The sequence below is a fragment of the Phocoena sinus genome, chromosome 10 (genome assembly GCF_008692025.1).
Source record: "Phocoena sinus isolate mPhoSin1 chromosome 10, mPhoSin1.pri, whole genome shotgun sequence".
Lineage (NCBI taxonomy): Eukaryota > Metazoa > Chordata > Mammalia > Artiodactyla > Phocoenidae > Phocoena > Phocoena sinus.
In genome coordinates this window covers 72,642,203-72,654,984 of record NC_045772.1, presented here as the reverse complement: position 1 = coordinate 72,654,984, position 12,782 = coordinate 72,642,203, and the positions used below count along the sequence as shown (strand labels likewise).

General features: G+C 33.7%; 1 protein-coding gene across 4 annotated transcripts in view; it reads left to right on the top strand.

Moving 5' to 3' along the window:
* Nucleotides 1-12,782, top strand: part of LRRK2 (leucine rich repeat kinase 2) — a 153,033-nt gene that overhangs the window by 84,320 nt on the left and 55,931 nt on the right. For all 4 annotated transcript variants that reach the window (XM_032644297.1, XM_032644296.1, XM_032644298.1 and 1 more), the window contains 6 exons: nucleotides 3,132-3,225; nucleotides 5,565-5,751; nucleotides 6,851-7,032; nucleotides 9,532-9,761; nucleotides 10,166-10,293; nucleotides 11,637-11,855. In XM_032644297.1, coding sequence (XP_032500188.1) covers nucleotides 3,132-3,225; nucleotides 5,565-5,751; nucleotides 6,851-7,032; nucleotides 9,532-9,761; nucleotides 10,166-10,293; nucleotides 11,637-11,855 — 1,040 coding nt within the window. The remainder of the gene's footprint in view (nucleotides 1-3,131; nucleotides 3,226-5,564; nucleotides 5,752-6,850; nucleotides 7,033-9,531; nucleotides 9,762-10,165; nucleotides 10,294-11,636; nucleotides 11,856-12,782) is intronic.

Sequence of the window (12,782 nt, the reverse complement as noted above, 5' to 3'; positions counted from 1 at the left end):
TATTTGCGGTACGCGGGCCTCTCACTGTTGTGGCCTCTCCCATTGCGGAGCACAGGCTCCGGACGAGCAGGCTCAGTGGCCATGGCTCACGGGCCCAGCTGCTCCGCGGCATGTGGGATCCTCCCGGACCGGGGCAGGAACCCGTGTCCCTTACATCGGCAGGCGGACTCTCAACCACTGCGCCACCAGGGAACCCCACTATTATTTTTTTTAGAAATAAAATTAATTATTTAAAAGTTTTTAAATTAATTAGGTTAATGTGTATTCATTGAGCTCTTGCTCTGTGCAAAATATTATAATAATACACAATATGATCACTTTTGTTAAAAATCCTGGAATACTCTATGTTCTCGTAGCATGTGAGACAACAGGAAATTATGTTCATTTGTAGCCTGTCTGAAAGTTCTAATATTGAAGAACAGAATACTTCCATGGAAATAAGTGGGAACTTTCCCTATTTTATCTTCCTTAATGGAGGCCATGCATACCTTGCCACCCACATACCTATACCTGACTTGGTAAAATAATTTCTAATACTATTTAATAGCAGAATATAGTTTGACAACTTACTTTAAAATATTTTATTTTCCCAGAACTTTGAGAAACTACTAACAATAAAATCCATATTAATTTGCATAGAATTATTTTCCTTCTTTTTCCCTTCCTTCCACCCTCTTTGGATATTGACCATGTTCTTACCATGAGAGTGAAACTGGGGAATAGAGTGATTCACTCACTAGTGAGTAAAGCAACCCAGTCTGTGTCCTTAAGGAACGTGTAGTTAAGTTCAGAAAACTGACATTGAATAATGATGGAATAAATAAATGTAATTGTATATCGTACTAAGTGCTGTGAGGAGAAGTTTCAAGATGCTATGAGGGTACCTTAAGGGGATCTGATCCAGACTGTGGAGGCAGGGAAGTGTGTCTGTGTCTGTGACGTTTAATTAAGTTAAGTCTGGAAAGAAGAGCATCTGAGGGACCCTAAGGCTAGCTTATGGTCAATATGTTATCTCAGCTGAATCTCACAAAAATCCTATAGGGTAGGACAGGTATGATCTCTGCTTGACTAATTGAGGAAATTGAAGCACTGAGATTTTTGTGTGACATGTTCAGGGGCATAGAATTAATTAATTAGTTGTGAAAGCTTGAACATACCTATGTTCAAAAAATGTTTGCACTGCACAACTTTGTAATAATTTTAGAAGTGGTTTTATATTTGGAAAGACACATTATGGAGGTCATACCTGAGTGGGACCACAACCATTAAAAATTCCCATGTGGGGGCTTCCCTGGTTGCGCAGTGGTTGAGATCCCGCCTGCCGATACAGGGGACACGGGTTCGTGCCCCGGTCCGGGAAGATCCCACGTGCCGCGGAGCGAATGGGCCCGTGAACCATGGCCGCTGGGCCTGCGCGTCCGGAGCCTGTGCTCCGCAGCGGGAGAGCCCACAACAGTGAGAGGCCCGCGTACCACAAAAAAAAATAAATTCCCATGTGAAATGAAGTTTTAGTTCTTTGATTTTATCAGTCTTCCATATAGAATCTGAACCTTAAGACTTTTAATTCCTAAGTGGAGAATCATTTCTACTAATTTATTTTGCTACAAATACTTTTTGGAAATAGGTGAAGTATAGCATGTACCTTTCTGCTTCTCAGGAAAATAGCTTCTAGTAATGTCCTGGAACATTTTGACCCTCAAAGATTTTCTGGATAAAACATAACCCATATTTTTAACCTTGAAAATGCTAAGAAATAATTTCTCAAGCCACTTTCATAGAACCACAGATTTTCAGATCTCTAAAGAATCTCAGAGTTCATCTGATTTAGCTTCACTATTTTACAGATGAGAAAACAGTCTGTATGATTTGCTCAGTTTCCAAAATTATGTTCCATAGAATTTTATTCCTTGGACGTACCTTGTACTGTATTTCCCTTTTGGAAATTCATAAAATATACCAGAATATTGACAGCTCTGAAATATTTCATTTTATTTTGCATAATGTTTCCCTAATCCCTTTTTTTTTTTGTAAAGTATATATTTTTAGTCTCAAAAGATATAAAATACCTTAGGAATAACTGACAAAATTGACATATCTGTCTTAAAGGGAAATTTGGCATTTCTAATGAAATTGTAGATGCCCTACTGTTCAGGAATTCTACTAGTGGTTATATACAATAGAGGCATCCTCTCACTGTTCACAGAACACCCTTTTGCTTTTTGGGTTTTTTTGACAATTTGCTAAACATTGTCATAGGCACTGAGTAGTATGCAAGTAAGCATAAGCATAAGAATATTTATTATGGCATTTTTCATAGTAGCCAAACATTGGAAAGAATGTAAATGTCTATCAACAGGAGAGTGAATAAATTGGCTATATTCATACCATGGAAATGCTATGTAGCAGTTAAAATAAATGAATAAGATGTATTTATCAACATGAAAAATAAATCTAAAAAAATTGTTACATGAAAAAGCAAATTGAATATAGACATGTACGATATGATAATATTTATGTAGTGCAAAACAGTAATATGTATTACCTGTGGATGCATACATCATAAAAGTACAAAAACATGTATCGAAATAACACCAAATTCAAGGTAGAAATCTCTGTGGGGAGGTCCCTAATCTCTTAAGATCATATGATCAAAGAATACTTTTATTAAGTAACATCCATAGTTATTCCATAGAATACTCTTTACAAGATGGTGTTATAGAGAATTTTTATTTTTATATTATATTGTGGATTAGTAAAATATTCCAAAATGTTTTGTTAGACTTACTTCAGAGTAATTTGAATTAATCTATAATGTATGTCCCATAATATCACAGATAATTTGAAATGAATATTCTAATGATTTCTACTTTGTACAGTTGTTGGACAGATGAATTTATACTTAGACACTTTCGTGGCTTTCAGGTTAAGAGAGTCTTATAATTATGGTGTATTGTTTTAATGTTTTGTGGTAGTATTAATTTATTTTAAAAGTAGAATTATTTTATTGTCAGTGTGAGAATGGAAATTAAATTATGTGATAGATCATTGGTAGCTGCTCTTATTGTAGAATCTAATGGAAATGTAGTTAAAGTTATTAAAATGTCCATTATCTCACTTTCGTTTTCTCTTAGCTGCTATGCCTTTTTTGCCTTCTTCCATGACAAGCCTAAAATTATCTCAAAACAAATTTACATGTGTTCCGGAAGCAATTTTAAATCTTCCACAGTAAGTTTATTATTTTAACTTTAAAAACCACACGAGGTGGAACAAAACCTTCATAAACATGGTTTTAACTTAGACATATAAATGTAATTGATTTCTAAACCTACTAAACTTAATGTTTTTAAATCTATGAGTGTTTGACTTTTAATATTAGATGAAAGACGTGAATTGTTATTTGGGCTTTTTTTTTTTTTTTTTTTTTATATTTGGGCTTTTTAACTTTTATATTTATTTAATGTGCTGTTGTGTAGAAACAATTTAAGAGTAATTAATTGTTGCATTATTATAATCAAATGAGATTGTACTGGCTATCACTTTAACTTTTAAAATTTCACTTGCTTTGGGGATTATGTTGCTAAAACACTGTTAACTTTGAAATTATACCTGTTATGTTTGAGTGACATTTTTGGTGAAGAATAGGATAATTTATGTCGTTCCAAGTATTTGGGGATATTTTTGGTTAATTTCATTAAAAATAAAAGCTTCCTATTAACTACAAATCCAGGCATTAATTAGATTTCAAATGTGTTGTAAGCTTAAATAACTATTCTAGTAGTATTATTTATTATAAATAAAATCCATCAAGGTACATGTGCAAATATATACATATACAGGCAAATAATACTTAGTTATAATTTAGCCATGGAAGGTGTGAGACAGATGAATAATAGTTAATTTAAGTCTAGGTTTAGAATGTGTCAGACACTGTAGTTTACTGCTTAACAGTGGATCATCTTTTTAATCTTCCTAATAATCCTATGAAATACTTACTGTTATCATCTCCACTTTATAATGAGAACACTATTTCATAAGAGAGAGAAAGTAACTTGCCTGTAGTCACAGTTCTTAAACACTGGTGGTTTGATTTCAGACTCTTAATTCTGACATACAGGCATCTATAGAATACAGGTGGGCGGTCCTATATTTTAAACATAATTTATTCTTGAAAATGTGTTTGGAAGCCACCTATTTGTAAAAGCTCATTAGAGGGCTTCCCTGGTGGCACAGTGGTTGAGAGTCCGCCTGCCGATGCAGGGGACGCGGGTTTGTGCCCCGGTCCGGGAAGATCCCACATGTCGCGGAGCCTGCGCGTCTGGAGCCTGTGCTCCGCAACGGGAGAGGCCACAACAGTGAGAGGCCCACGTACCGCAAAAAAAAAAAAAGCTTATTAGAAGATGCATGTCATAAGAAAGCTTTCTTCCCAGAGAACTAAAAATATTATGCAGTCCCTAATTACACTATACCTTTAGACACCATCTTCAGGTATACATTTTTAGTGTTTTATATGTATTTTTTAAATTTATTCTTTTGTTTCACAAATGAGCGTGTGGTTGGCCAGCTTCAGTCTCCAAGTTTAGTCTAAAAGCTAAGAGACACTGCCTTTGAACAACCTGACGATTCTCAACTTTGTCTCAGTTGCATTGTTTGTTAGACATACATGTCTTATCTTTAATATAGTCAAATTAATTTTCTTGTTTTCAACATTTTTATAAGGTAACTAGGGCAAAATCTAGATCATTTAAAAATTAGAGCAATAATGTTGCTCTGCAGATCTGAATCTTGGTCTAGCAGGCAGTACAGCTATTTGAGCTTAGAATTAATTCATAATACTTCAAATATGCTGGATGAAAGGGATCAGTATACAGTAGTAAAAGTCCAGGCAACCTTTTACATAGTCAAATATACCACAATTGTTGACTATCTTTATTCTTCCTACACATGTACATTTACATGTGACATGTGTTTTTCTGCTATTTCCTGCAAATTTTGGGTAGCTATTCCTGCCTGAAAGCAACAAATTTACATTGAGGGCCTACTGTATACAAGACATCATGCTCAATGTTATGATACTTTTCACACTGAGGCTGGCTGCTAAAAATGATAGTAAACTTAAGGACCCAACCTCTGAAGAATCCCTCCAGGTATGAGTGAAATTGAACAGAGAAATGGAGGCTACATATTTGTAAATCTTGTATAGAAGGCAGGAATCTTAATGACTGTTTTTGCCTTTGTTAATTATGATTTCTCACGCATCATAAGTGTTTGTAAAACACTTGGTCTTTCCTTATGGTTGACATTTTTATGTTTCTGAAGTAGGGAAATTAGGCCTCAATTTTGTTTTTATTTGTCCTTTTTAAAAATGTTCCTGTTGAGACATGCCTTTTTTTTCTAGCCTGTATATACCTTTATGTACACAAAAAAACACGTATGTACTCATATATAAATAATGTTAGTTTTAAAGTTATACCTTATTCTCACTCTGGTGAAAATTACTTGTGATGTTATTTCATGTATTTTGGAAACACTCATTTGATTTTTATCTGGACATTGTATTGTTTCAGCCTGCGGTCCTTAGATATGAGCAACAATGATATTCAATATCTACCAGGTCCTGTGCACTGGAGATCTTTGAACTTAAGGGAACTCTTGTTTAGTCATAATCAAATCAGTATCTTGGACTTGAGTGAAAAAGCCTGTGCATGGTCTAGAGTAGAGAAACTACATCTTTCTCATAATAAACTGAAAGAGGTAAGAGGTCATCTTTATTTGTTTAGAATTATTTCCAGTTTGAAAATATGCTTTTATAATTTGCATTATCACAAATGATCATTTCAAAATCTGTTATTTGATATTGCTTACTTTTTGAATAAGATCTAATCCTACCCTGAGGTAAATGGGTATATTAACAATGCTTAATTTCCTTAAAAAATCACTTTTTGTGCTCTATTTTATTTTGAATATTTATATATATATATATTTAATTATGAATGTGTGTAATGCTTTAAGTGTGACAATTTATCACAAAATCGCTAATCTGTTAACAGACTCTCAGACACGCTGTATTTCTCAAGTTGTCTCCGGGCCATATGCAGCCTGTGTTTTTCAGCTGACATTCTTTTCCACATTCTTAAATTTCTGCATTCACCCAAATGGACAGGTCTCTGTTATAAATCTGAAATTGATTATCCATTCGTCCCAGAAAAAAATTTTTTTTTTGGCCAGGTTCAAGTCTGTTGCCTATAAAAGCCAAAAAAACAGTAAAGTGCCTGAAACCATGAGGTTCAGAATAACTCTGAATATTTTGGAATACCTGACTTTTTTTGCAGAAAATTAATGTTTGCTATTATAGAAGTAATGAATATTGCTTAAAAATTTGGAACAGAAAGAAATTCCAATATTTATGCCACTTAAGGTATAAACATTTAGTTGTATTTTAAGAACAGTAAGTTGTACATAAGTCTGTGATGATTAGATCTTTAGTTTTACTGAAGAACACAGTGTGAGGGAATAGACTGAAGCCACAGATGATTGGTTTTGGATACATAAAAAGAACTTCTTTACTTTCAGTGTTGTGAAGTGATGAAATATGTGAAGGAGGCAGAATGGGTTTTTAAAGATTATAAATAAATGACATAGATTGGGGTAAGTCCTTTATATGTATGTTTTCAAACATTTATAATGAAAACTATGACAAACCTTTGGAAAGTTTTAGAACTCTTTTGAGAGGCTGTGCAAGGTGCTGATGGGATCTCTGAACCTCTCTTGTTTCATATTAGCATCTTGTGTTTTGGCAGCACACATTTCTTTCTTCCCACCAACAAGATTTGCCCTTTTTTATTTCATTAAGATTCCTCCTGAGATTGGCTGTCTTGAAAATCTGACATCTCTTGATGTTAGTTACAACTTGGAGCTGAGATCCTTTCCCAATGAAATGGGGAAATTAAGCAAAATATGGGATCTTCCTTTGGATGAACTGCATCTTAATTTTGATTTTAAACACATAGGATGTAAAGCCAAAGACATCATAAGGTTAGATAATTTTATTTTCATTTGTTTTTATTAAATTTGTTTCAGATATCCTTTCTTTGTGACTTTGATGGATATATAGTTACAATTTAAGAAAAAAATATATAGTACCATCCAACGTTTATTTGTCATTTGCCCTTTATTTAATAAATGGGTTTGTTTAGTGCCACTGCAGAGTTTTTCATTTCCTCCTAGCCAAGTTAAGGTTGACAGAATGGCTTCTCCTTATCATGCTTTTCAGTAGAAAGGGTCTCTAAAAGGAAATTATTACTATTTGGTCTCTTGTTACCAGTTATACAATCTAAAGAAATAAAGCATAGTATTATAACTTCTCAAGCTGCATTTCATATAGCAAATAGTTATCGTATGTCTATTATATCTTAAAGCATTATAGTTACTTAAATGATATAAAATTACATCAATTTTGCTTAGGAAGCTGATAACCTACTCAACTTGATCATTTTTGAAACCACCAAAACTTCCACGTATCACTGTTTCTGGTTTTATATTTTATGAACTTCAAATATCTTTAATAATGAACTTTATTCCACTCTTTGTTACTGTTTGAGCACATTAGTCTTATTGTTACTGTTTGAGCACATTACTCTTATTGTTACCTACCTGTAAAATCATTTATTTTTATTTCCACAAAACTACTGCTGTCCATATTTATCTTACAGGTTTCAGCTATCACCTCTTAATGTATCCTTGACTTGCCTATAATGTCCACTAAGTCAAGGACCATGGCTACATTTACTTACTATTTCATTCTTGGCACCAAACACGGAGCCTGGCATACAATTAATAATTGTTGCATTACGAGTGAACTACAGTTACCTAAATCTCTTCTTTAAAGTTTCTTAATTTATATTTAGCTTTTTGTCTCTTTTTATGAACAAAGATTTGTTTTTTTTGTTCTCCTGAGTGTGATTTAACTTGAAAAAACAAAAAAGATCTTTTCACCAACTATGCTAAATAAACGTGATTAGCCCGCACCCTACACAGTTATTTCCCATGATTTTCCTTCCTGAAACTGGAAAAGATGTTCATATAAAAATGTATTCAATTCTTACTAAACATTTAGTAGAACTGGTTTTCGATGTGTTATGCTATATTATCAAGCTACTATATAACTAAATATTTTTAAACATATTTAACATTTTTAGAGAGAACATAGACCTGGAGTAGTTTAGAAATTGTAGTCCTCATTTGCTTTTTTAAAGAATGACAAAGAATGAATTCTTAATAAATAGACATTTGGACCATTGATTTTCTTGTTTATTGGTGATGAAAACAGAACATAAGCTGTATGTGAGAAAATGACTGATTTCAATAACAGCAGGTACAAGATCTGATCTGCCAGATCTTGTTTTCTAGAGCATCAAATAATTCAAGAAAATAATGATGCTTTTTGCTCAGATCATCAGGAATGTTGGACAGATTCCTATTAGTTATGAGAACTAATCAGTCAATATTCCCTAAGATTCACTTATGATTTAGTTTATTTTTCTAATTTTAAACTGTGGCAACATTTTAACATACTTAAAATATATCTTTCTATATCCATTTTATTTTTGAGAACATTTAAATGTACTATTAATTTAAAGGTGGTATTGCTAGCCACCTGCAGCACTTCTAGTTAGTTTCAATTATTTTCACATTAAGACTTAGGAACAGCAACATATTATCTGCTGATAGTATAATCATTTATATGTATCAATTTATAATTTAACCAGTATGTTCTCCCTTTCCATTTACATTATGTATATGCATGTATGATATATATAAATATATACATTATGTATACCATACATGAATATATGTACGCATACACATGTATAATGTACCAAATACGACCTCACTATCAAAGTTTAGTATAGCAGCATGCTTATATACTCTACCTTGATTGTTTATCCTATGAGCTTTGTAAAATTTTATACTTTGGGCTTCCCTGGTGGCTCAGTGGTTGAGAGTCCGCCTGCCGATGCAGGGGACACGGGTTCGTGCCCCGGTCCGGGAGGGTCCCATGTGCCGCGGAGTGGCTGGGCCCGTGAGCCATGGCCGCTGAGCCTGTGTGTCTGGAGCCTGTGCTCCGCAACAGGAGAGGCCACAACAGTGAGGCCCGCATACTGAAAAAAAAAAAAAAATTATACTTTATAATTTTTAGGGTTTTATTTGTGTTATTTAAAGAAATTGTGTGTATAAAATTCTAGTGAGTATTACAAACATATTTTGAAATTTTGATTATTTCTGGTGATAGAATGTCATTATATTTGATAATGCTGCCGATCATTATCAACTACACCAACATCGCTAACAAAATATATGCATCAATAGTGCATTGAAAGACACATGCATTATTAGTTACATGAGCTATGCACTCTTTTGCATACTGTATTTTAGAACAGTTTGATATTTGAAAGAATTCAGTGCATAAGAATTCACCTATATCATAAGTACACTCCTAAGCAGTTTATTTTATTTTTGTTTTTCAAATACCAGGTTTCTTCAACAGCGGTTAAAAAAAGCTGTGCCCTATAACCGAATGAAACTTATGATTGTGGGAAATACCGGGAGTGGTAAGACCACCTTGTTGCAGCAATTAATGAAAATCAAGAAATCAGATCTTGGGATGCAAGGTGCCACAGTTGGCATAGACGTGAAAGACTGGCCCATCCAAATAAGAGGCAAAGGGAAGAAAGACCTCATTCTAAATGTGTGGGATTTTGCAGGTATTTATTTTGCTAGAATTTTTTATTCACACATCTTTTTAAAACAGGGACTTAAAAACTGAATTTTCTGTTCCAATACTGCAAAGAGACCTGGTGGATCCTATGGAATTATTCCAAAGCCACTTATTTCTCTTAATTGTACCCTCGCCACCAGAATGGAGAAGCCATGGAAGGAAATGTTAGGAACCAGTACATGCCAGCTGAAGCTAAGTAGCTGACACAGGTGAAAAGTTGTCAGTCCCTAGTAAAAAGCCAGTGTAGCCATGTAACCATCATTTTTTATAGTTTTTCTCTTTCTTTGTGTGATAAATAGTGGATAGTATCACTTAATTTTATTTTTGAATAAGATGAAAAATTCTTGCCTATTTTCTGGAAGGCTAAAAAATTCTCTAATTTTTATTTAGGTTGTGAGGAATTCTACAGCACTCACCCCCACTTTATGACCCAACGAGCCCTGTATCTTGCTGTCTATGACCTCAGCAAAGGGCAAGCTGAAGTTGATGCCATGAAGCCTTGGCTCTTCAATATAAAGGTGATCTGTTCTAATCATTTGAAAATAGAAAATAATTCTTGGATTTTTTTTTGGTATGTAAGGTAATTTATTTTGGGCAAACAGGTGCTTCAAATAGTCTCTTCAAATAATTTTTTAAAAGAAAGAAGCACTAAAATTTTGAGTTGGGAAAGTAATTAAGTTGTGACATGAAAATAGTGTTTTCTATATTAGTGAGAGTTATAGAAACTGGAAACCATTTTAAGCTATAGAAATTGAGAGTTTATAAGTTAAACTATTTTTGGTATTATTTTGATATTATTTGATACTATTTCTGTTTTTTTTTTCGGCTGTGCCACGTAGCTGGCAGGATCTCAGTTCCCTGACCAGGGATTGAACCTGGGCCACATCAGTGAAAGCCTGAATCCTAACCACTAGGTGACCAGGGAATTCCCTGATATTATTTCTTAAGGGTAATATGAACTTCCCTAATTTAAAATAAACCATAGTGAAAAAAAGCAATCTGTGCATCACCAACTCTGTCCTCAGAGGCAATTTAGTGTGAAGTCCTTCAGATCTTACAGTTTTAAATGGTCCCAGATTAATAGTATATTTGGAATTTTGCAATTTTTCCAATTTGTCCCTTGCTGTCATATTGTCAGCTATTACTTTATGTATATATGGTTTTAAATATATATGACTTTTTAGAATTGAGACCAAAGTAAGAGTGAATGGTCTTTGAATGATGTTCCAGTGGGCTCTTCTGTGAGGCAAGCCCTTAAAAAGATTTGTCAGGAAATTTTGGCTCCATCAAGCTTGTTTTGTCATTTTGGTAATTTTTTAAACTTCCTTTTTTTGACTTTATTATAGCTAGCCAAAGTGAGAAAATACTATAGTCGCAGTAATATTTGCTTTAGTGACTTTTTTCATTGTAGACTCCACACTGAATGACTTTAATATGAATTAAGGAGATTGAATTTACAGGTAAGGAAGAGAAAATATAAAACAAATTGTATTACTCTGAAATAATTTGGGGGTTATTAAATACTATTTTATTTAGAAGACCAAAGCACACTTAGAGAATAACCTATTTTAAGGCACGGAAAAAGCAAAAGAAAAATATACTATTACTGTTACATAGGCCACCTGAAAGAAAAGTGGTAATAATTGGATAAGAAGGGGCATAAAATTGACTTTTAAAATTTTGTAAGGGTAAGTTTTTTCTTAGGTTTAAGGAAGGAAAGGAAGTTGTTATTTTCTTCTTAGAAGTCTTGATTTCTCATTTCCACTCAAGTGAATTTCATAGAAAGTGAATGTCAGTGGAAATGTAAGCAGTCTTGATTTAAAAAAAAAAACACAAAAGTATTTTGTATCTTTCCCCATAGGCTCGTGCTTCTTCGTCCCCTGTGATTCTTGTTGGGACACATTTGGATGTTTCTGATGAGAAGCAGCGCAAAGCCTGTATCAGTAAAATCACCAAGGAACTCTTGAACAAAAGAGGGTTTCCTGCAATACGGGATTACCACTTTGTAAATGCCACTGAGGAATCCGATGCTTTGGCAAAACTTCGGAAAACCATCATAAATGAGAGCCTCAATTTCAAGGTAACATGGTTCATTGCCAACTTTAGGTAGTAGATAAATATAATTTATTAATTCTCATGTTGTGCAACTGCTAAGAAATGTCGAAAGTCTTGAGAAGAGAGCAGCTATCTTAAAATTGTGGGTGTTTTTCAGAGCTGTTAACATTATTAAAGTACTTTCAATTTTAAAATTATTTATGCTATACTTTATTTCAAACTCATAGAAGTGGGAATAAAAATAATTTGAGGATACTGAGAGAAACTAAGAGGATATCTGAGAAGCTGAGAGAATATTCCTGAGAGAATCTCAGACATGTTTCTGATGCCCTTTCTCTCCCAACTTCCTGTAGTGGTGATTCAATCCAAAGGATAAAGATGAATGTTGGGGTCTTGGGGTTATCTTTCTTATATTTTCCATCTGCTTTCTTTTCGAGTTCTTATTTTATGCTCTCCTTGATTTTCTTTGTTGTTCCTTCATGTCTCTTGTCACTGTGATCTCCCTTCCAAATATTTTTTTCTCAATATTGGGAGAAGTTTCTTTCATCTGATAATCAGGGTCACTAATTTGGTTTTCATCAATGTCTAAGCAATTTTTAGTTCATACAAACTGGGTTTTTTCATTTTGGGAATTATGTTTTTGATTTCAAAGTTTTCTTCTGGTAAGACAAGTGTAATTCATAAAACGCAAATAAATTGGTTAACAGTGAGAATACTTGTTTTTAATACTTGCAAGAGAAAGAAATTTTACCTGGGTTCTACAGACAGCATGGTATGAACTGTACTGAAAAACACCCTGAATAGTTCAATATAACAACACAATGGTGGATTTCACTGTTAATCTCTGTTCGTTTAGCTCATTAGCACTAATGATCAAGGCCATGGCTTATAACAAGGGTCCTGTTTTGCCTGGACAGTCCCAGCATAATTATTAATTGTGTCCCACTATATT